The sequence below is a fragment of the Neofelis nebulosa genome, chromosome 13 (assembly GCF_028018385.1).
Source record: "Neofelis nebulosa isolate mNeoNeb1 chromosome 13, mNeoNeb1.pri, whole genome shotgun sequence".
In the NCBI taxonomy this organism is placed as follows: Eukaryota; Metazoa; Chordata; class Mammalia; order Carnivora; family Felidae; genus Neofelis; species Neofelis nebulosa.
Window position 1 is genome coordinate 66,971,620 of NC_080794.1, and position 25,393 is coordinate 66,997,012.

Consider the following 25,393-nt stretch of genomic DNA (forward strand, 5'->3'; position numbering starts at 1 on the left):
TTAATCTGGTGTTAGGAAAATTGGTGGAGGTATAAAATGAAATAAGATTTGCCATGAATTGATAATTGTTGAAGCTGGATGGCAGGGGGGGTCATTCTACTATTCTCTCTACTCTTTTATATATTTGATATTTTCCAGAATACAAAGGCTTTTCGAAAAGATCGGGAGAAACTGGAGACAATGAACACAGATTTTTCTAGGTTTTTTTTTTGAGGAGACGCTGGGCAGTGGATTGAAAGGAAAGTGGGGTCCAGAGAGTTATTTTTTCCTTTTAGCTTATTTTGAAGTACATTCAGACTAACTCAAAAGTCACAAGGATCATAGAAAGAATTCCAGAATCCTCTTCAAAGGAGTTTTTTTTTTTCTTTTTCTCTTCTAAAAGATGAGAGATGTATCCAATGTATAATATTACAACATGTGTCTATGCTGAAGGGAAAAATTGATGCAGGAAAAAGGGGAAAACTGCAGGAGTAACAATGTTGAATCGTAAGGTGGTAGGGGATTGGGTGCACAAGTGAAGGACCAGCTCGGGCAGATGCAAGGCCATTTCATCCCTAAGAGACAGAAAGGCAGGAAGAGTCTATGGATTCTAGCACGGGCAGAAGATAGATGTGGAGGTGGAAGAGTAAGGGAAATCTCTTCTAGTTGCTTCTCTCCTCCCAGTGAAATAGAAAATAGGGTAAGAGTGCGTTGAAGAGGTCAGGTGTCGGAAGTTTGAAGACAGGGGAGAACATGTGACACAGTCCTCTAGGATCTTGCTACTTAAAGCACAGTCCTCCGACCAGCAGCAGCTGCACCACCAGGTCGCTTGTTAGAAATCTCAGGATCCTACAGGTGTGTGGTTTCGAAGGGGTACATGCACCCCAATGTTTATAGCAGCGCTATCGATAGTAGCCAAAGTATGGAAAGAGCCCAAATGTCCATCCATGGATGAATGGATACAGAATACGTGGTACATACATATACAATGGAGTACTACTCAGCAATCAAAAAGAATGAAATCTTGCCATTTGCAACTACGTGAATGGAACTAGAGGGTATTATGCTAAGAGAAATGAGTCCGAGAAAGACAAATTATCATATGACTTCACTCATATGAGGACTTTAAGATACAAAACAGATGAACATAAGGGAAGGGAAGCAAAAATAATATAAAAACAGGAAGGGGGACAAAACATAAAAGACTCTTAAATATAGAGAACAAAAAGAGGGTTGCTGGAGGGGTTGGGGAGGGGGGATGGACTAAATGGGTAAGAGGCTCAAGGAATCTACTCCTGAAACCATTGTTGCTCCATGTGCTAACTTGGATATAAATTATAAAAAATAAATTATAGAAAGAAAAAAAAGAAATCTCAGGATCCTTCCATTTCCTCAGAATGACAGAACTGAATCTGCGTTTTTGACAACATCCCCCAGGTGATGTGGACTAAGCTAGGAGAAAAAGAGAACAGTGTCGCTGAACAGCCCTAAGGACCCAATGATGATTAAGGTCATTAGAGGGAAACGAGTCAGCAGGTGTAGGCACAGAGAAGGCCAAGTACTGGCTTTAGTCAAGGCTGGCTTTTACCCATTGAGTGTGACCAAGGAACAGGGAAGTGGGGACACAGGCAGCAGACTAATTTCACAATACGAGACCATGCAATAAATGCCACCACCTTAGGCATCTAGAGTCCCCAATGCCTTCACATTTTTACTGCATTCAAGACTGCTCATTTTGGCTTTTTGGTAAGTCCTACCTTGGGATGAAATGTTAGGGCACTGTTAGAGGACTGCCGTGAATAAAAGCGGGAACAGGTTAACAATAGGTTTAAAGAAGTTGCTCATGAGATACAGCCACTATAAAGCTGACAAACTGTCCTGCCTGAAATGATGGCATGGTTTTACTTTCTTCACAGAGGAATAAATTTTTTTTATTTGGTTGTATACCATCAGCTTTTATATCCCTATTATAATTGTAAGCAATTTTAATGTTGGAATGTTTCTTGGTGATGCAAAGAGATAAAAATAGAACTGCATTGCAGGTATCTCAAATTACAGCTGTAAACTACGTGCTGTGTTGATTATGTCATTCTTTTGTCAAGTCCTTTCCTTGAGATTGAGAGCAAATCAAGCAAGAGTATTACTAAACTGAAACAGATGTAGAAGATAGAGAGCAGTGCCTAGAATATACTATAATACATGTTCACTAAACATTTTAAGAATTAATGGAGGACCAAATGAATTGTAACTATGTGGGAAATATTGAAATCAATAAGAACTTAAAAAAAACACAATCATTGCAATATGTTCTTTCTGTATGAAATTGTGTTAACTCTAAGTTTATCTCTACCCACTTCCCCTAAGTCTCTTGAGAATTTAAGCTGAAACATTATCCTGGAGCTACTCAAGATACTGAGGGAATAAAGAACACTCAATTTTAAAAGATACTGAAATGAAACTTGGGTGGGGTACATTAATTCCTTGGTCTTCTGACCTTTCTATATTTCTCTCTTTCTTCATTTAACTCTTTAACTTTCTTCTCATATTCTTTAAATTGTTTCCTCTCTTCTTCAGACCATACAGCATCAGGTTTTGCCATGAAAGCAGGTTGAGGAATCACCTGAAGATATAAAGGAAAGCATATACTGTGCCTCAAACATAAATATAGCAGTACAGTGAAGGTTCACGGTTATCATTACAGTTTAATTTTTTTTAATGTTTATTCATTTTTGAAAGACAGAGACAGAGCACAAGCAGGGGTGGGGCGGAGGGAGAGGAGGACACAGAATCTGAAGCAGACTCCAGGCTCTGAGCTGTCAGCACAGAGCCCGACATGGGGCTCGAACTCACCAACCACGAGATCATGACCTGAGCCGAAGTCAGATGCTCAACCGACTGAGCCACCCAGGTGCCCCATCATTATGGCTTAAATAAAGAGCTCTGGGATACCTGGGTGGCTCTGTTGGTTGAACATCTGATGCTTGATATTTAGCTCTGGTCATGATCCCAGGGTCGTGGGATTGAGCCCCACATTGGGATCTGTGTTGAGCATGGAGCCTGCTTGGTATTCTCTCTCTTTCTCTCTCTCTGACCTTCCCCTGCTTGAGTGCACGCATGCATGCATGCTCTCTCTCTCTAAAATTAAATTAAATTAAATTAAATTAAATTAAATTAAATTAAGCCCCAACGACTTTTAAAGAGATACAGTTCTTCACATTGGCAAGATGATGGCCTGACACTTTAATGAAAGGATATGAAAAAATGTTACAACTATTTTTCTGTGACATAAGCGAGAGTGGGCAATTTGGGATGTACACCGATTCTTAAGTGACAGGTTCAGAGGTACATGTTGATATCTTCATAGCTAGAACTGGATCTGAGCTCCAGGGACACCTATGGCAGGTATCAAATGGAATGTTTCTTGGTATATCCAGAGAATTATGGGTGCAGCGTTAACCCTGCTTTCTATAGAGATAAGAACCACTATGGTTGCCTGTTTTTGTTCTTTTGTTTGCTTTATGTCAATGAGAAGGCAAGCCTGGGGTTTCAAATTTCTTATTTGCCTGATGTGGTTTGTTTATGAGGTACTGTATATTTGTAGCTGTAGAATTTCTAAGACTCAGGTTATTATAGACAAGAATGATCAGATTTAAGTAGCTCTCTCTACCCCATTCCACCTTCCATAAGAATGTCCAGAAATCTCACCATTCTCAAAATATCTTCCTTCTTGACTTCCAGAACTCCTCCCATCATGTCCATCAGGGCTCGGTGCCTTGTGTCAGGACCCTGGAAAAGAGCCAGGGTCAGGGAGGGCAGCTGAGACAAAGATCTGTCCCTCTGGTGGCACCAGAGGCGGCCTCCCACCCAGTGTTAGAATGACTGCATTTAGAACTGGGGAGGGTGGCAAGTGGCATGGAGGGAAGAGGAGAAGGAGGTCATGGAGATTCCAGTGACGTCTGACCATGTCAATTGCCTTGATATGTTTCTACAGTGGAGTACAAGTACGAGACTACTGAACCAAATTGGAACAAGAATCCCTAAAGGAAAGGGGGTCTTAGATATGTCTGGGCCAAACTGCCTACCCGTGTCAGAAGCCATTGCTCCATTTTACTGGTCACAGTAAATTGCGTTTTGTTTTTTTGCCATGGATTAACAAATCTGTGAGCTGTAATCTGAAAGAGAAAATGTAGTTTCCTGCTGTTATTCTTACAAAATTCAAAACAAACCTTCCTTCCACACATCAGGGAAGAGGTTAGAAGGTACCAAGAAGATAAAGGAACCATCCAGATTTCACAACCCATTTCCTATCTTGGAACACAGATGAGATCTAGAATGAGAGGCTTGGGAGAATTGATTGCTCCTTCTCTATTAGCTCTCAAAGCTGTTCTCTGCCACTAAAGAGATTATAACAGGGATCTGATTTAGAGGAGGGGGCAGGAGGAGGGTTCAGAGACGTGTCCTCTAAGCCAAACCCTGTAGGATGGGGTTCCTGAGAGACCAACAGCTTGGAGTATTCAAGGAGTCATGGGAATGCAAGTGTGGCTGGCCCAAAGCAAGATGGTGAGAACAGCTGAAGAGGAAGGGGCTGGGTGGGCAGACAGGAAGAGGCATGTTTCCTGAAGTGAAATGAGCAGCCACTGCGGGGTTTGAAGCAGGGGAAGGACATAAGTTTGGCTTGTAACAAGCTCACTCTCCTCACATAGAAGGGATTAAAGAAGAGGTTAATTATCCACATACAAAGACTGCCCATAGCAAGACCTTGGTGAGAGCGGCAGAGTAAAGTCCTTGCTATCACCATGCTCCAGGGTTTTTGATTACACGGTGAGGGTCTGGTTCTGGAAGAAATGATATCCTTAAACAAGTACAGTGGACCTCAGAGGTAAGGATGTGTTCTGAAGGATAATAATTTGGGTTCAGACTGCAACTCTGTCATTTACTAGCTCTGTAACTGTGGTCAAACTACTTAAACTCTCTGTGCCTCACTTTCCTCACCTGTAAAAAGGAGGTAATATTAGTATCTACCATATAAGGTCTTATAATGAAAAATTAGTCTCAATCTATTTAGGGCACTTAGAATGGTATCTGGCTTTTAACAGGGGCTGTATAATGTTTGGTATTATTTCTAAGCAACACTATTACCTTTTTGTCCCAAAGTAATCAAGCTGTTTTCATATGGGCAAGGATTTTTTTTTTTTTGGTATTTTCTAGCATTTCTTACTTTTTAGAAATAAAATATGGTTATATTTTAATTGTTTTCTTTAAGCATTTACTTGTAACCACCTGGGGCCAAACACCTTTTAAGAAGGCTGCCCAACCTTTTGGGATGAGCACTGGGTGTTGTATGGAAACCAATTTGACAATAAATTTCATATATTGAAAAAAAAAAAAAAAAAAAAAAAAGAAGGCTGCCCAGTGAGCCCCGTTCCTCTGGTCAGTGCCTTAATGACCCAGATAATTCCTGGAGCTTCATCAGCCTTTCTCCCACAGCATGACCCAACCTTCTTTGGTACAGGTACCAGACCTACGCTGGGTTAGGGACCTCTTCCTAGGCAAATGTGGAATCAGGACTAAGAGATTCTAGTTGGGATCAGTTGTTTGCTTAAGTGGGGAGAAATAAAGTAGAAGCTGCTGGAGGAAGGTGAAATGCAGAGAGAAGTGAGCTAAGAGATAAAGAAAGGGTACTTCTTGACTCCCCTCAAAGTTCCAGTCTTTGGCCCCTGCTTCCTTCTAGGCTGGGTGTCCAAATCTTCCCTAGATTCCATAGGATTCACAAAAGAAATTCTCATTATTGCTGAGGCAATGTCAACTGTTTTTTTTTTTTTTCTTGTGACCAAGACTGCTACCTAATATAGTCACTTCCAGTAGTGTGCACAAGAAAATGAGTAACTAAGAACATGGGGGAATGTTGTAAGAAAGAAGGGAAGGGATGACACAGGTAGTCAGTACCTCTTTGTTTTCCACAACAAAGGTTCTCTCTGGCTTCTCACAATCATCAAATTCTGGTTGCCAGACCACTTCTTCTAAGTCCAGATCTAAAATAATTTCTTGAATTCTTACATTTCTTTCCTTCACATGTGCAATTTCAAACTCTTTTTGTTTATATGCAGCATCAAACTCATTGTTGAAAATAGTTTTCACCTTGTAAATGACATCCTGAAATAGCAATATGATACTGTGAACACATCACATTATATGGTAACATGATCTCATGTTTTTACCTTCCTGCCAAATCAATTTACAAACTCTCAGCAAGTTAATCATTCTTTTAAATTGTTTTTATTTATTAAAATTTTTAATGTTTTATTTATTTTTAACTTTTTTTTTAAATATGAAATTTATTGTCAAATTGGTTTCCATACAACTCCCAGTGCTCATCCCAACAGGTGCCCTCCTCAATGCCCATCACCTCCCTCCTACCCCCCATCAACCCTCAGTTTATTCTCAGCTTTTAAGAGTCTCTTATGGTTTGGCTCCCTCCCTCTCTAGATTTTTTTTTCCTTCCCCTCCCCCCATGGTCTTCTGTTAAGTTTCTCAGGATCCACATAAGAGTGAAAACATATGGTATCTGTCTTTCTCTGTTTTATTTATTTTTGAGAGAGACAGAGACAGAGACAGAATTCCAGCAGGGGAGGAGCAACGAGAGAGAGGGAGACACAGAATCTGAAGCAGGCTCCAGGCTCTGAGCTGTCAGCACAGAGCCCAACTTGGGGCTCAAACCCATGAACCATGAGACCATGACCTGAGCCAAAATTGGATGCTCAACCAACTGAGCTACCCAGGTGCCCCAGTAAGTTAATCGTTTTAAAAGATGGTTTATATTAAGTCATTTCTTGGTTCAATAACCCACAGTGGCAGCGGTAGGATTAAGGCAGTGATATAACTGTTATACCACACTCCACTTCCTGAAATGTTAGCCGTAACTCAATGTGCAGGTATGCTGATAAATGCTCAAGTAGGCAACGGGTACTAGGAGACTCTGGGCTATTCTCTCAACTTTTGTGTATGTTCCAAAAAAATCCATCCTAAAATGTTTAAAAAGCAATATGTGATATTTATATTGGGAAATGTCTCTTCTTTGAGACCTGGTTTGGGGGACATGTGGTAAGGAAAGGATGGCCTATAGAGATTGTCTAAAGAATTTCCCAGAAAAGCACAACTGCATACAATATTCTTTCTCTGTATGGTCAGGTCATTCTAAGGCAGGAAGGGGAGCTAAGCTGGCTAGCTGGACCTTGGCAGTGGGTCCAACTGGATCACCCCCACCTCTGCTGGTGAGTAGAATGATGGTCAACTCAAAGTATCCTTTATTTTACCATCAGAGTTCAATCTGTATATCTATCCTACTGAAGATGAAACCATCAAAGCGGGTAGAAAAATGATCCTAACAGTTAAAACCAGAATTTCTCTTCGGCTGAAATTAACCTTCTTGTAGGAAAATGCCTTAACAAAACAGCAGAAAGGTGAGACACTGAGGGCACAGGTCAGCAGAAGCTGAGCAACAAAAGACATAATGAAACAATTTTGGATATAAATGCACAGGAATTTCAGGGTTGGAGGAAGAGAAGAAAAAAAAATAGGAAGAGAGAGCAGAGTATCATGGTAGGAGGCTGGAACTCAAATTGTAGATATGGCTGGAGGACTTTTAGGAATATGAATGGCCATTATTAAATTTCAAACTATCCACATTAGTGCAATCTCAGTCATCAAATTTTCAAAACCCTTTGGTTGGCATATACAGATGTGTTCTGAGACTGACTGGTTTGGTAGGAAGTAAGGAGTAGGAGCTTAGAGTTTGTGGGATGCTGTATTTTATCCCTGAGTTCCAGAAGAGAAGTTACGGAAATCTTAGGGAAGAAATTCTGTTTCCCCAGGTTAAGAGGATATATAGATAAGCAATCACATCTTGATCTTACAAGGAGGTTCTAAAGGACATCTGAGTTACCTAGAAGATGGCATTCAAGAACCTATTTTACCTTTGAGATTACTGAAGTTCTAAGTAGAACAATGATTTGCTTGTGGTATCAGCCAGTGTGGAGTGTTCCTCAGAAAACCTGTTATCAGAGATCCCAGTCCAAACAGATGAAAGCAACACTTGTATACAAGTTCTGTCTGAAGACCATGGACACACGAGCCATCTGGATATTTCTCTATGTACTTTAAAGACATCATCTGATTGGCATTAGATTTCAATTTGAGCCTTTGCAAGACACCTCATGGGGAATTTTAGAGATCTTGGAGGATAAGGAAAAATTCACCTACTTTTAGTAATATAATTTGGTTGATTTTCTCCTCTCTGGAATGAAGTTCCAATTGGCCTGACAATAGAGAGGCATGTACCCCAAAATCAGTACTCAGACTGCCAAGCAGATAATTGGGCAAGTTGCTAGTTTTTACTGCCACATCTTCTTCCTCTTCTTCATCCTCCTCTTCACGATGCTTTTTAACCAAGGTAATTGCAGACTGAACCTCTACAATTTCCTTCCGTAGCTAAATATAGAAAAAGATGACACAGAAGTTATGCAATAACAAGAATTCTCAAAAGGGCAATTTTGTGACAACTTAATTTTTTTCAGTCATCTTAGATGTCAAATTGTCTTGCCAACAACTGAATTCAAAGTGTTGGGTAGATCCTGAAACTGATGCAGAAGAGGGTTAAGCCTTGGAAACTCATAAACTGTGGATAAGTCAAAAGAGTGAACACTGTCCTTGACAGTGCGTAATATTTACATTTCTGACCGGATTACAGCTGTTTGTAAATACCTTGAGTCTTTCCTGACACCTAAACATTAAAAATATACCTTTTCTTCATGTTTACAAAGGAACTTATTCCCATAGGACTGGGGAGTGTAGGTTAAGAAGAATTAAGTATGCCTTAATTTTATATTTCAGAAAAAGAATGGATGCAAGGTTCTGGGCCCCATTACACTGACAGGGACGTGTGTTTTTAGTGGTCTGATAGAGATTGCTGCTTGAAAACAAAGAAACAAAAATCTGGGATTGTTCTAGGAAAACTGTAATTCCACCAAAGTAGATACTATGCATCTTTGGACAATTACTTAAAAACATAATCCCATATGATAAGAGATGATAAAAAGAGCAGGGTAGATGAAGACAAGTTCTAACCAGAACAAGAACAAAACCCCAAATCTCATTGTTTAAAAGTATATCCTCCTATTTGAGAGCTAGCCAGTATTATATAGGATTATAGACTTCTTGACTTATTGTGTGGATTTAGCTCCTATATTTATTAAAATATATTCTACAAATTAACAGGGAATGAAAATACAAACAAGATCTAAACTTATCTTAAATTGTATCTTAACTCAGATCCATATGGAGACCCTAAAATAAAACATATTGCTTATATAAATACATATATATTTAAAATTGTACTTTAAGACACTCTGCTTCAATCTTCTTTTGCTGCAAAACTCTCTTTAATTCTTTCAACTCTTCATCTGTGCGTTCTTTCATTGGGAAGTTCTCAACCACGTAAGGCATGTGAAAGCACTTGAAAAAAAAAAGGCAGGATAAATAAATTTATTTGTAGTATAATTGTATACACACAATTGGAGTGAGAGATGTTATCCCTGATTAAAATTAATTCATAGGTTATCATTCATAAGTGAAATTGACAGTGGAAACTTTCTTTAAAATGAGACAACACAGGGTGCCTGAGTGGCTTAGTCAGTTAAGTGGCCAACTCTTGATCTCAGGGTTCCTAAGATCCAGCTCCACATGGGGCTCTGTGCTGACAGCTCAGAGCCTGCTTCAGATTCTGTTTCTCCCTCTTGTGCTGTTCCTCCCCCGATTGCATTCTCTCTTTCTCTCTCTCTCTCTCTCTCTCTCTCAAAAAAAAAAAATTAAGTAAATATTTTAAAAAATTTATTTATATTACATTAGTATTGGTGTAAACCTTGGGTAGAAATACTGTGCTTCAGTGAAGGATTTATTTCTAGAGCAGTGATTCTCAACCAGGAGTGATTTCACTTGCCCTGTCCCCCTCCTCCCCAGCCCCCCAGGGACATTTGGCAATGTCTGGAGCTATATTTGATTTTCACTAGTGGGAGTTTTGGATGCTACTGGGGCCTAGTAGATAGAGGTCAAAGCATCCTACAACCCATAGGACAGCCTTTACACCACAGAATTAACCAGCCCCAAATGTGCCACTCTTGGGAAACCCTGTTTAAGAGCAATACTCAACCACAAATATGTAGGGTGACCATATATTTCATTACCCAAATTGGGGGGGCATATTTGAAATGAGAAGGGTGCTCTTAATAGTTACTCTAGGACCACAGGGATAAACTGGGACTTTTGGTCACCTTACATGAAGAGGAACATTGTGTTGGGAGGAATCTCAGTGAAAAAGCATAAAAACCAGACATTTAGAGGGCACAGGTAGAACTGTGGACAGTACTGTGTCTAGTTTTCCATCTGTGTGGAAGGTGAATGAAGCGGCTTTTTGGAACAGATAGATAATAAGACTGGATGCAGGTAGTTCGTAGAGGAAAGAGAGAAAATCTTCAGAGCTGCTGGCTTGGAGGGGCACAGGGACCGAACAGAGAGGGAAGAACGAGACGAGAGAAAGTGGTACATCCAGGTGGAATCTGGAAGGGCAAGGCACGCTCTGAATGCTTTTGTATGTATGCATTTTCTTAAAATTATTTAAAAGTTTTTTCCGCCATGAGACTCTCAATGAAAATTCTCATCGGCTAAGGTATTGTACCTGGAGTTCTATCTGTTACCTTAAGAGCTCGACCTTTCACAGCCATCGCATTCCAGCATTCTTCTTTAATAAGTTCAGCCAAATAGGCCTTGGCTAGGTTATGCATCTCTGCATCCTTTCTTATCTTGAAGAACATAAGTGAAGGGGAAAAAATACACATGAAAACGTGGCCTCTTGAAAAAATAATCTGAATTGTAAATTCACTAAGCAGCCGTGGCTGCACATTTAGTGGTAGTGTGGGATCTTCTTTCCCCAATATTCTGGGTTGCCCTGTGTTCAGATGTCCTTTGGGAGGAACACTTTCCTGTCTCAAGAATATTTCCTAGAGTTTAGTCTGGAGGCTTGGGATTCCCTTCCTTGAGGACCAGGGTGTCAACACAAACACCTCTAAAGGCAGGTAGGTCCTAAATGTGAGCCAGGGAGGTGTGAGGACACATGCGTGGCCATGGTGGACTACAGAACTAAAGTGCACACTGGCGGGTTGGTACAGAGCTGGAAAGCAAACCCACTGTGCCAAGTGTTCCTGTTTTATTAGAGAAGCTTGAAAATGTGTATTTTTAAAATTTTTTTTAAATGTTTATTTATTTTTAAGAGAGAGAGCGAGTGTGGGAGGGGCAGAGAGAGAGGGAGACACAGAATGCAAAGCAGGCTCCAGGCTCTGAGCTGTCCGCACAGAGCCCGACACGGGGCTTGAACCCACGAACAGAACCATGAGATCACGACCTGAGCCGAAGTCGGACGCCCAACCAACTGAGCCACCCAGGCAACCCCGAAAATGTGTATTTTTAATGAAACTACCAGACATCTAAATGTTACCTTACTTCTTTTCAATGCATATTTGAAGTGCCAGTTTGTGACCTTTGTCTTGGGGTCACTTAATTCTTCTAATTTTTATATCCACAATAAATAAATGCTCCATGGGGCGCCTAGGTGGCAGAATTATCAGCAAACTAGCTAAGAATATATCTCCCAGATTAGAAGATGTCTTGTTTATTCATTTGTGTTTATTTTATTCATTGTGTGATTTGAACAAAAGGCTTTGTTTAATTTGTATTTTACTTCTTTTTTTATCCACTGAGTTAATGGCTAATACAGTTTTAAATTATTTTTTCCTTAAATAAACAGCTGTTTTGGCCTATCAGTTGTCAGAACCTGCCTGATTCCCAGCCCACCCAGCCCTCTCCTCTCTACTGCTGAGGCTATTTGATCAACCCCTCCGGACTGTGTTCAGGTTGTCATTACTGGGCTTTGGTCTTTTCCCTATTGTTGAGATCCTAGCCGAGGCTAACTAATCGCCTGTTCCCTTTAGGACTGGGATCCCTGACAGGTAGGTAGCACTAACTCTTCCCAGGGACTAGTATTCTGTTCCCAAATGTGCTGAAGGCCACCTGGGTTTAGGGTGTCATCTGCTAACACTGTTCTGTGCTGGACCATCTGGTTCCACTATCACATCTAATCTGGGGCCAATCTTTCTTCCAAGCCCAGAGCTAAAAAAAAAAAAAAAAAAAAAAAAAAAAAAAAAAAAAAAAAAGGTAATAATATTGGGGAAACGAGTGTGTGAAGAGCCATTCTCTGCACCAAAGACTGCCTCAAAGGATCAAAGAGGCTTCTGGGGAAATATGTAGGAATTTGATAAGCAGCAAGGAGCATCTGGACAGAGGCATGGGGTAGGGGGTAATCAGGGTGGGCTCATCAGTGATCTGCAGGTCAGCAGGCCAGAGGGGCAGGTTTGTGGGGCTGAGTGGTCCCACATTAGCTTGGAGAGAGAACCAACAATGAAGACAGGGCTAGGCACCTGACCCAGATGCACTACGGAGAGGTCAAGTGATTCTAGGTCCAAATCCTTAGTTTCCTCAAGTCAGGAAAACCAAAAACCTACCTTTTTTGGATGATTGCAACAATCAAAATAAATAACATTCAAAAAGCCCCTAAACTGGTGTCTATTTGCTATAATAAGAAAATGGGATGATTTCTAACAGCTTTCTGTTGAGTGTAAGAAAAGCCAAATTCTTTACAATGATGTACAAGGTCTTCAGAGCCGGTCTCTGCCCCCACCTCATTTCAAGAAGCTCTCTCCTTCCCCTGTGCTACTGCCTTTCTGGCCATGGTGTTTTTGGAGTAATCCAAGCCATTTCTGCCTCAGGACCTCTGTTCATGCTGCCTCCTTCGCCTGATATTCTCTTCCCCCAGCTCCTTGCATAGCTAGCTCCTTCTCTCCTTTTCGTTCCCTTTAAAGTGGTCTTCTTTGACCGCAGAAGTAGATGCCCCATATCTATCACAGAATTCAGTTTGTTTCCATCATACAATATAGAGAGATTTGTGTATGGTCTGTCTTCTCCACTAGATTAGTGCCATGTGGGCAGGACCTATATTTCATAGGCATTGTATTCCTGGCACTGACAATAGTGCCTGGCACATAACAGGTGTTCAATAAATGTTGCAGAATGAATGGATGGATGGATGGATGAATTTTACCTCCTTGAGTCAGTCTGTGAGGTCCTCTTGGTACTGATTCTGTTATTCAATATATTTCCTCTCATTCTCAGCCTTATATCATTCACTAATTTGACAAATATGCCTCATTTCTGTATCTTTACCCCAGTCATTAACTTATTTAACAGGAAAGGGTCCTAGAGCACATCACTGGAGACCTCCCTCCTAGAGGCATCAAATTATCAGCCTCTTTTTGATATAGTTGTTTAACCAACTATAATCCACTCAAATGTCCTTATATCCAGCAATATTTCCTTCTCTTCTTTAGGAAAAAAATGTTTTTTTATACTTGCACACTCAAAAAGTTAAATGTACTGTGCAGGTTGAGAAAGAGGTAGCTTAAGAACATTCTGTGTAGGGGCATGTGGATGACTCAGTCAGTTGAGTGTCCAACTCTTGATTTCAGCTCAGGTCATGATCTCATAGTTTGTGGGATTAAGCCTCACGTTGGGCTCCACGCTGACAGGGCAGGATCTGCTTGGGATTCTCTCTCTCCCCCTTTCTTTCTCTGTCCCTCCCTCACTCGTGTTAGCTTGCTTGTCTCTCTCTCTTCCAAAATAAATAAATAAAAACTTAAAAAAAGAGAACATTCTGTGTAAAACACAATTAGGACTTTTACCTAAAATAAAACCCATATGAGTAAACAATGTAATGTGATACAAAGAGATGCAAAGGCTGTATTAATAGAAGTATAGTATCTAGAAAAATGGAGGTTTCATTTTATGCTTTTCTCTAAACTGGACAGATAATAACTGGAATTCTTTTGTGGATGCCATACTCAAATATAATGAAATCATAGGGGAAAATGTATGACATATGATGAAGCTATTGAAACTACATTATATGATGGTCATAGGCGCTGGGACAGCTAGCTTAGACAAGAGACAGAGGGAACATGGTAAGTGCTAATCTTCTCTGTTTTCAGAGTGGCCATTGAATAGATGACGCTTAAAGGGTAGAAGAATCAGTGAATAAAGGGAGAAGGATTCCAACTCCTGTCAAGAAATGGCTTACTAATCCAGAAGGTCCAAAGTTGGCATAGGTGGCTGAGAGGATTTCAAAAAACGTTCAAACATATGGTGGCAGATGGTTGGAATGGATGTCAGGAAAAGAGGGACATACATCAGATGTGTGGCTGGCCCAGTCACCCATTTCCCCTAACTCCCAAATTTAATAATTCTCTGACTCGTCGCATTTATACTCACTAGGTTTGCTTTCTCTGCATTGTGCTGGGGAAGTTTTTGTTTTGTTCACATTATCCTAGAAAAGTTCTCCTTCACATTTTCTTTTTTACTTCTTTCATTATGTTTCTTTATGGTGCTTAATTCAGATTTTTCCATACCTTTGCCACTTCTTCCTCATTTTCGTTGTGAAGCCTTTCCAGTTCTTCAAGATCCAGGCTAAATTCCTTTTGCTCTAATTTTGCAATATTGTCTATTGCTTCATTTTCTTCCATCATAGTCAGAACCTGAATTTTTACATAAGACAGAATGGTGACAAGTAAAGAATTAAACTTTATAGCCATGCTTTTCAGAGTCTCTTCAGACAGCAGTCAGTAAAAAAAGAGAGGTCTTGTTTATCTAAATGTAACTATTGAGTAAAGCATTAGGTTATGGGCTTATTGTAGCCATTTAATTTTTCAGCTTTAACCCTCATTCATCTAAAAACGACAGCAAAAATGTGTAAATTCATCACTTCACTGAAAGAAATTAAGGAATTATTGATATTTAGGTGTGCTGATGGTATTGTGATCATGTGTTTTAACAGTTCTAATCTTTTAGAGGTACCTACTTAAATAATTAAATGATATAATATCTGGGATTTACTTCAAAATGATCAGGAGAGGGCACCTGGGTGGGTCAGTTGGTTGAGCCTCCAAATTTGGCTCAGGTCATAATCTCATGATTCGTGAGTTCAAGCCCCGCATCAAGCTTGCTGTCAGTGCAGAGCCTGCTTTGAATCCTCTGTTCCCCTTTCTCTCTGCCGCTCCCCTGCTCACACTCTCAAAATGAATCTCAAAAATGAATCCTAAAAATTAATAAACATTTAAAAAATGATCAGGAGAGGGGATAGTGGCTGAGGATATAGATGAAACAATATTGGCCAATGGATTTATTATTTTATTATTCTCTCTCCTTTTATATTATATTTGAACATTTCCAAAATGAAAATTATGTTTAGAAGTTTATAACTTCAGGGAAGGCTGGGTGGTTCAGTCAGTTAAGTGCGTGATCTTTATTTTGGCTCAGGTCATGATCTCAGGGATCATGGGTTTGAGCCCTGCGTCAGGCTCTGTGCTGACAGAATAGAGCCTGGTTGGGATTCTCTCCTTCTCTCCTTCTTCTCTCTCTGCTTGTGCTCTTTTTCTCTCTCTCTCCAAATAAACATAAAAACAATTTTTTTCTAATTAAAAAAGTTTATAACTTCATAAAATTCAGTGCCAAAGGACACATACTGCAGCATGGATGATAAAGTATTAATATCTTCAATATATTAAAAGCTCTTACAAGTCAACAAAAAAAAATCAGAAAATATAATAGAAAAATTGACGACCTCAATTTCAAAATAGTTGACTGAGAATGGAGTTTACAATCATCCTTCCCCACCTCAATCCATAAAATAAAGAGAAAAGAAGTGTATGATAAATAGATAAATCCACTACTAAAATTAAGACAGAAAAAAAGAATCTTTCAGTGGCCCAGAAACTGTAACTTCTGAAAGATGAAAATCAGATGGATCTAAATGATACATGATAGCCCCAAGTGTCCACAAGACAATATTTAACAACATGTAGAAGGTACACCAGATATAGGAGCATGCAGTAACCTGGAAGTAACTGGCTGAGTGACTGGTTGGGGGGACTACATCAGAAACAGACAGTGGATAGAACCTGCGTGTATATGTACCACCACCTGATAAAACTCCTGGGGGCCCAGCAGTAGTACCAGGGGTGTTTACCACCAGGCAGAGAAAAATGAAATGAATATTTGAGTGGGAGAAATAGGGCAATGACAAGGAGTCTGGCAGTGGCTAGAAGGAGTTAGAGAACATCTCCCCCTGCCACAAGATGGGTGGCCAAGACATCTACCAACACCACCCATCCCTTCTCATTCTGCTGAAAACAGAGCAATATACTTACTTAAGTCAGATCTCCTACACATCTCCCCAAGCAGGTTCAACTGGTAGAGTGAATTACAATGGGGCATGTCGACTTTAAAGATGAGCATGGAATAATAAAAATAATAATACATCACCAATATTTGAGGAACAACAAGACCATTGAAGAGAGACAATAAATTCAATAAACAGAAGACTTGTTACACAAAGAAAGGGAGTTAATTAAGCAAAAGTATAATTTTACAGTAACTAGATACAAAATGTTGTATATCAAAAAAAGTATCAAGAGATTATAAAACTTAAAAACGTTGGTCTTTTAAGTTTGATCTTTGAAACAAAAATAATTCAATAGATGGGCTGAATAGCAAGATGGACAGGTGAAGATAATCAGTGATCTGCAAGAATCAGTTAAGAATTCTCCTGGGGTGTAACCAAACAAAATAAAGAGACAGAAAATGTGAAAGAAAAGTGAAGACACTGTACGATATATCTAGAAGGACCTACAACTAACATGACTTCAGAAGAGGGGAGAATAAAGAGAATGGGGGCCATAGTGTTTAAAGAAATAACAAGGGAGAATTTTGAAAAACACAGTACAGCATGAATACTCAACTCTGAAAGGGCCTAACAAGTGTCGGCCAGAAATGTGAAACTTAAGAACCAAATCTGAAACATTTCCAAAGGGGAAAAGAATATCATGAAATAGAAGAATCAGTCTTAGATTAGCAACACTGGATACAAGAATACAATGCATCAACAGCTTTGAATCAAATGTTTGAGGGGAAGAAAAACCTTGAACCTCTAATTCTGTACCATCAAATCATCATTCAAGTGCGAGGTTAAAATAGTCACTTATAGACAGGGGCTCAGAAAGTTCACCAATACCCACACCGCTGAAAAGATTATTCAGGATGTACTAATGCTAGAGGAAGGTGGGTAGAAAGACTTAAGTCTAAAGAAGATTTACATATTTTTAGGAGTTTTTAAAACTAGTAAATTAGAGCTATAACTCCAAATTATATCATTGAGAGAAGGTGAGGGAAACAGAGGGAGCTGGAAAAGTAAGATGTAACAACAACAAAAACACACTGAGGGTGTTGTCTTATCTGGGGGATGGATAAACCAGAGCTAAACTAAACCAGAGCTTCTCCAATTTTAATGTGCCTATGAATCACCTGTTAAAGAACAGATTCTGATTCAGCACATATGGGCTGGGGTTAAGATTCCAGGTGATGTCAGTCAGTGCTGGTGTGTTCTTCCACTGACTATGAAGACACCAGGAGAGGTGGAAAGACAGAAGGCCAAGCATGTGGGTTATAATTTTTAAAATAGAAATAGAATTATGACTCCCAAAATAGTAAAGAAAAATAGAACAATAATAAAAAAAATGTATGAGCAACCCAAGAAGATAGGAAAGTGGGAAAAAGAAATAAGTTGAAAATATGTTAAATAGAAAGCAAAAAATAAAATGGCAGAAATAATTTTAAATATATCAATAATCATAATAAATGGGGCTAACCTCACCTATTAAAAAGTTTAGATGGAATTTACAAAAAATAATCGAGCTGTATACTGATTGGCAGACAAAAGAAAGTTGGAAATAAAAGACTGGAAAAAAATATATATACATATACATATATACATATATATGTACATATATATATATGTAAGTGCTAAAAAAATACCAAGAAAATGGGAATATAAGAAACAAAATGTAGAGTAAGAACATTAAAAGAGAAAAAGATATTTCATGTGGACAAAAGGAATAATTTGCTGAGGAGATCTGTTGTGCACATTTTGACATCTAACATAAATATTGGTAGAAACAGAGGGATAAATTGACAAATTGCTAATCATAACCTAGATAACAACATCTCAAATAGCAAAAATGTAAATACAGATATGAAGAAGTTGACACAATTAGATTGATCTAATAGGAATTTAAAGAACACTATACCTCCCCCTACTGTCTTCCCCCACCAAAAAGGCCCAGAGAATAAAATATTCTTTACAAACACACATAGAAAGGTAAAAAAAGTGACTGGATACAAGGCTACAAAGACAATCTCAACAAGCTTTATTCACAGACCACAGTGAAATAAATTTCAATATAAGCAGAAAAAAAACCCATATATAAAACAATCTATAATATACAAGGCAATCTGAAAACTGAAAACAGGCAAATGCATACACTCCTTTAAGAAATCGTTTGGTTGATGTGTTCAAAATGGAATTATAAATGTTTACAACTAAGGAACAATGAGAAAATTACTTATCAAAACCAATGTAATATAGTCCAAGTGGTACTGAGAGGTATATTTACAGCCTTTCAAGCACATTGGAAAACAATAGGAAATAAACCAAGTTTTCAACTCAAAAAAGTGACAAAATGAGGACAAATAACCCTGAAGGAAGTAGGGAAGAACAAAGAAAATTCTAAATTGCTAAAACCCTAAACTGGCCAAATATATAGGTATAAAATTATATATATGGTTCTCTTATAATAATAGTCAAGTCAATAAAAACTGTACCATATTAATAAAATAGAAAAACTTATAAAGTGTGATCAAGAAAAAAGATCAAAGGCATAAATATACAATTAGGAATAAAGAGAGACCTATAACTGAAAAATCAGAAAAGACTTGAAATTAGACTATTCTATAAATATATCTTATATGTTTTAAAATCTAGATGGGATGAACAATTTTCTAAGAAACTATAATTTATCAAATCTATACTTGAAATAGAAAACCTGATAGGACTAATGACTGTAGAAAAACTTGAAACAAAAGAATCAACTCTCATAACAAATCAGGCCCAGATGGTTTTATATGTGTGTGAATTTTTTGTTTCTCTTCTAATCAAAACTTAAAGGAGAATCCCACTTTATACAAACTGTTCCAGAGCATGGAAAAAAAAAGTAGAAAACTACTCAAATCTCTTTACCAGGCTAGTATAACCCTGATACAATAATTAGACAAAGAAAGTATAAGAAAACAATATTATTTATGGATAAAGATACAAAAATCCTAAATGAAATATTGCAAATGGAATCTGGTGTACTACTTAAACTCTATCAGAGGAACTACCAATATCTATCAGAGGAACACAAGTGTTTGATAAACTTCACAATAAAATTCACAAAAACTCTTAGGTAACAAGGGATAGAAAGGAATTTCTTTAACTTGTGAAAAAGGATATCTAACAGACGCTGAGACAAGTATCATACTGAAAAGTTAGAACCTTTCCTGTTGAGGTCAGGAAGAAGACAAGCATGTCTACTCCTATGACCACTATTATATTAGAAGCCCTTGACATAAGATAAGAAAAAGAAATGAAATGGGGTGCCTGGGTGGCTCAGTCGGTTGAGCGTCTGACTTCGACCCAGATCATGATCACACACTCATGGGTTCCAGCCCTGCATTAGGCTCTGTGCTAACAGCTCAGAGCCTGGAGCCTTGCTTCGGATTCTGTGTCTCCCTCTCTCTGCCCCTCCCCCACTCGCTCGTGCACGTGTGCTCTCTCTCTCTCTCAAAAATAAATAAACATTATAATAATAAAAAAAAGTAATGAAGTATAAAAATTGATGAGACATAATTTTCATTAGATATGATCATTTACCTAGACAGTCCAAGAGAATCAACTGACAAAAAGGGTAACTAAAAAGAGAATTCAGCAACATGATCAGATATAAAAGATAAAATCAGTAACATTCATATATACTAGTAGTAACAAATTAGAAATTGTAATAGAAAAATATTCCATTCACAAAAGTTTTAAAAAACCTATAAAATATCTAAAATGAATGTAATGAGAAGATTATACAAAGTCATTTTTATACTATAACTTCACTGAACAAACTAGATTAAAAAATATTTCTTTTAATGTTTATTTATTTTTGAGAGAGAAACAGCATGAACAGGCGAGAGGCAGAGAGGGAGAGGGAGACACAGAATCCGAAGCAGACTCCAGGCTCCCAGCTATTAGCACAGAGCCTGACGTGAGGCTTGAATCCACGAACTGCAAGATAATGACCTGAGCCGAAGTCGGACCCTCAACTGACTGAGCCACCCAGGCGCCCCATGAACAAATTGGATTTTAAAACAAAGACTGCAACAAGAGATGAAGAAGGCCAGAGGGTAGGGAGATATTTTTGCTTCTGGAGAGAGGACGGAGACAGGTGGGGAGAGTACAGGCAAAGCACTCCCCCAGAAAGCAGCTGGAGAGAAAGAGAGTGGAAACACCCACAAGAGACTGAACGAAAAAGGTAGAAAGGGAGAAAGGAGAAAGGGGAAAGAAAGGAGAGGGTTTAAATATCAACAAGACTCTATAAACAGGGGAGTGCAGAGTCTGAAACTCTACAGCTTGATATGTGGTGGAGCTCTGGTGGGAAGGGTGAATCCCCAGGAGCAGACGGTGAGGTCCGAGGGTCCTTGGGTCACATGGGGAGAGGCGGTTCCCTGCTGGGAGGACATTGGTAAAGGCTGTACGGCCTCCCCACAGGCAAAGGTCCCAGTGGACCCCAGAGAACAGCTACATTAGCTGGTGTTGGAACAAGGACGTTAAGGGTGAAGCCTAGCGCTGGATGTGTGTTGTGATTTACCATAATCCCTGAAATGCTGCTGCTACATGATTGCATAAACTTTTTCTGCGGCGGGCTGGCACCCGGCTGCAGTCTCTGGGCATCTGCAGCAGCACAGTCACACAAACGTACCATTGCTGGGTGAGAACCTCCTACAGAGGGTCTCAGCGGGTCAAAGCTGCAGAGCCCTCAGTAGTGAGGGGTTTGGAAACACAGCCCCATCTGAGATAAAACTCATGAGGGAGGTATCACCTGGCAGGCTGACAGCTTAGTTATGGACTTTGTAGAAGTCGGGAGGGGACAGAAGCTGGAGGCAAAGGTGGGGTGCTTGACTGCTCCTTGGTAAGAGCACAGAGTCCTAATACTAGAGACTGGGTAGCTGGGTGACACCATTTTCACCCCTCCCACACATGCACATACATGCGTACATACGCCACAACGATGCACCCAAGTAAACTAAGCAGTGCCATCTAGTGGACAACGGAGCCATTACACCAAGCCCCAGACGACTGGGCCAACTCTGCTCTTGAGGAACACCACAAGTTTCTCCCCCTGCTTAGTTTACAGACTATAAAGTGCTTCACAGCTTGACTTCTAGGGGAAACTGTTTATCACTTCAATTGTATTTCATTCTGTTCGCTGGCCCATCTATTCAATTTTTTTCTTTTTCTTTTCATATTCTTGAATACAGAAGGAAAAAATTTATTTTTATTTTCCATTCTTATAAAAAAGATTTTTCTTTAATTTTATTCTATATTTTTTTACTTTTTTGTAAATTTTTAAAATTCTATTTTATTTTCATCATTTCATTTTACTCTATTGTATTCACTTCTTTAATTTTCAAATGTTTTCCTTTTTTTTTCTTTTCTTTTCTTTCCCTTTTTCCTCCATTCTATCAAGCTTCTTTCAACAACCAGACCAAAACACACCTAAATGTCCTTTGACATTTTAGTGTTGTTTTTAATTTTTAATTTTTAATTAATTAATTTGTTTTTATTAATTGTTCCTTCAAAATGATTAAACAAAGGAATTCACCACAAAAGAAAGAACAGGAAGAAATGACAACCAGGGACTTAACCAACACAGATACAAGCAAGATGTCTGAGCCAGAATTTAGAATCATGATAATAAGAATACTAGCTGGGGTTGAAAAAAGCGTAGAATCCCTTTCTGTGGAGATTAAAAAAAGGAAAATCTAGTCAGGATGAAATTAAAAATGCTATAACTGAGATGCAATCTTGAATGGATGCCCCAGCGGCAACGATGGATAAGCAGACCAATGAATCAGTGATATAGAGGCCAAACTTACGGAGAATGATGAAGCAGAAAAAAAGAGGGAAACTAAGGCAAAAGAGCATGATAAAAGAATTAGAGAACTCAGTGACTCATTAAAAAGGAATAACCTCTGAATCATAGGGGTCCCAGAAGATGAAGAGAGAGATATTGGGGTAGAAAGGTTATGTGAGCAAATCATAGCAGAAAACTTTCCTAACCTGGGGAAAGACACAGAAATCAAAGTCCAGGAAGCACAGAGAACTCCCACTAAATTTAACAAAAAACAACCATCAACAAGGCATATCATAGTCAAATTCACAAAATACTCAGGTAAGGAAAGAATTATGAAAGCAGCAAGGGAAAAGAGATCCTTAACCTACAAGGGAAGACAGATCAGGTTCACAGCAGACCTATCCACAGAAACTTGGCTGGCCAGAAAGGAGTGGCAGGATATATTCAATATGCTGAATCAGAAAAATATGCAGCCAAGAATTCTCTATCCAGCAAGGCTGTCATTCAAAATAGAAAGACAAACAGTTTCCCAAACAAAAACTAAAGGAGTCTGTGACTAAACCAGCCCTGCAAGAAATTTTAAGGAGGACTCTCTGAGGGGAGAAAAGATGAAACAAAACAAAACAGACCCAAAACAACAAAACCAGAGAGCACCACCAGAAACTCCAACACTACAGGCAAAATAATGGCAATAAATTCATATCTTCCAGTACTCACTCTAAATGTCAATGACCAAATACTCCAATCAAAAGACACAGGGTAATAGAATGGATAAGAAAATAAGATCCATCTATATGCTGTTTACAAGAGACCCGTTTTAGACCTAAAGACACCTTTAGATTGAAAGGGGATGGAGAAACATCTATCATACTAATGTTCACCAAAAGAAAGCCAGAGTAGCCATAATTATATAAGACAATCTAGATTTTAAAATAAAGAATGTAACAGGAGATGAAGAAGGGCATTCTATCATAATTAAGGGGTCTATCCATCAAGAAGATCTAACAATTGTAAACATTTATGCTCCAAATGTGAAAACACCCAAATATATAAATCCATTAATCACAAACATACAGAAATTCATTGATAATAATACCATAATAGTAGGGGACTTCAACACCCCACTCACAGCAATGGACAGATATCTAAATAGAAACTCAAAAAGGAAACAATGGCTTTGAAGGACACACTGGACCGGATGCACTTAACATATATATTCAGAACACTTCATCTTAAAGCAGCAGAATGCACATATCTTCTCGAGTGCAAATGGAACATTCTCCAAAATAGACCACTGGGACACAAATCAGCCCTCAACAGGTACAAAAATATTGAGATCATACCATGCATATTTTCAGACCACAATGCTATGAAACAAAATCAACCACAAGAAAAAAAATGGAAAGACAACAAAAACTTGGAGACTAAAGAACATACTAAGGAATCAATGGGCTAACCAAGAAGTTAAAGAGGAAATTAAAAAGTACATGGAAGCAATGAAAATAATACCACCACAGTCCAAAACCTTCAGAATGCAGCAAAGGCAGTCATACGAGGGAAGTATATAGCAATCCAGGCCTTCCTAAAGAAGGAAGAAATATCTCAGATACACAACCTAACCTTACACCTTAAAGAACTGGAAAAAGAACAGCAAATAAAACCCCAAATCAGCAGAAGATGGGAAGTAATAAAGATTAGAGCAGAAATGAATGCTATCGAAATCAAAAAACGAGTAGAACATATCAATGAAAGCAGGAGCTAGTTCTTTGAAATAATTAAAAAAATTGATAAACCCCTAGCCAGTCTGATCAAAAAGAAAAAGGAAAGGACCCAAATAAATAAAATCAAGAATGAAAGAGGAGAGATCACAACCAACACAGCAGAAATAAAAACAATAATAAGAGAATATTATGAGCAATTATATGCCAATAAATTGGACAATCTGGAAGAAATGGACAAATTCCTAGAAACATATAAACTACCAAAACTGAAACAGGAAGAAATAGAAAATTTGAACAGACCCATAACCAGTAAAGAAATCAAATTAGTAATCAAAAACCTCCCAAAACACAAGAGTACAGGGCTGGATGGCTTTCCAGAGGAATTCTACCAAACATTTAAGAAGACTATTAGTCTTCTATAGTCAATAGTATAAATTAGTAAATAGTAAAAGAATACTATTTTTTGAAGCTGTTCCAAAAAAACAGAAATGGAAGGAAAACTCCCAAACTCATTCTATAAAGGTAACATTACCTTGACTCTAAAACCAGACAAAGACACTACTAAAAAGGAGAACTACAGACCAATTTCCCTGATGAACATGCATGCAAAAATCCTCAACAAGATATTAGCCAACCGGATCCAACAATACATTAAAAAAATTATTCACCATGACCAAGCGGGATTTATACCTGGGATGCAGGGCTGGTTCAATATCTGTAAAACAATCAATGTGATACATCACATGAATAAAAAAAGGACAAGAACCATACAGTCCTCTCAATAGATGCAGAGAAAGCATTTGACAAAATACAGCATCCTTTCTTGACAAAAGCCCTCAAGAAAGTAGGGACAGAAGGAGCATACCTCAAGATCATAAAAGCCATATTATGAACGATCCAACGCTAATATCATCCTCAATGGGGAAAAACTGAGAGCTTTCCCCCTAAGATCAGAAACATGACAGGTATGTCCACTCTCACCACTGTTATTCAACATGCTATTGGAAATCCTAGCCTCAGCAATAAGACAACACAAAGAAATAAAAGGCATCCAAATCAGCAAGGAGGAAGTCAAACTTTCACTCTTTGCAGACAACATGATACTCTATATGGGAAACAAAAGAGTCCACCAAAAAAACTGCTAGAACTGATCTATGATTTCAGCAAAGTCTCAGTATATAAAATCAATGCACAGAAATTGGTTGCATTCCTATACACCAATAATGAAGCAACAGAAAGAGAAATCAAGGAATCGACACCATTTACAATTGCACCCAAACCCATAAATACCTAGGAATAAACCTAACCAAAAGAGGTGAAAAATCTATATACACTGAAAACTATAGAAAGCTTATGAAAGAAATTGAAGAAGACACAAAAAATGGAAAAATAGTCCATGCTCCTGGATAGGAAGAACAAATATTGTTAAGAGGTCAATACTACCCAAAGCAATCTACATATTCAATGTAATCCCTATCAAAATAA

The 25,393-nt window shown here is 38.6% G+C and overlaps 1 protein-coding gene across 5 annotated transcripts in view; it reads right to left on the reverse strand.

The window, feature by feature from the left end:
* CFAP43 (cilia and flagella associated protein 43) overlaps positions 1-25,393 on the reverse strand; it is a 127,860-nt gene that overhangs the window by 25,717 nt on the left and 76,750 nt on the right. For 3 of the 5 annotated variants that reach the window (XM_058697693.1, XM_058697690.1, XM_058697694.1), the window contains exons 20-27: positions 14,544-14,669; positions 10,728-10,832; positions 9,373-9,489; positions 8,239-8,466; positions 5,926-6,132; positions 4,062-4,151; positions 3,685-3,765; positions 2,474-2,599 (exon numbers count right to left, since the gene is read on the reverse strand). In XM_058697693.1, coding sequence (XP_058553676.1) covers positions 2,474-2,599; positions 3,685-3,765; positions 4,062-4,151; positions 5,926-6,132; positions 8,239-8,466; positions 9,373-9,489; positions 10,728-10,832; positions 14,544-14,669 — 1,080 coding nt within the window. The remainder of the gene's footprint in view (positions 1-2,473; positions 2,600-3,684; positions 3,766-4,061; positions 4,152-5,925; positions 6,133-8,238; positions 8,467-9,372; positions 9,490-10,727; positions 10,833-14,543; positions 14,670-25,393) is intronic. The other 2 variants (XM_058697691.1, XM_058697692.1) reach the window with 2 other exon arrangements.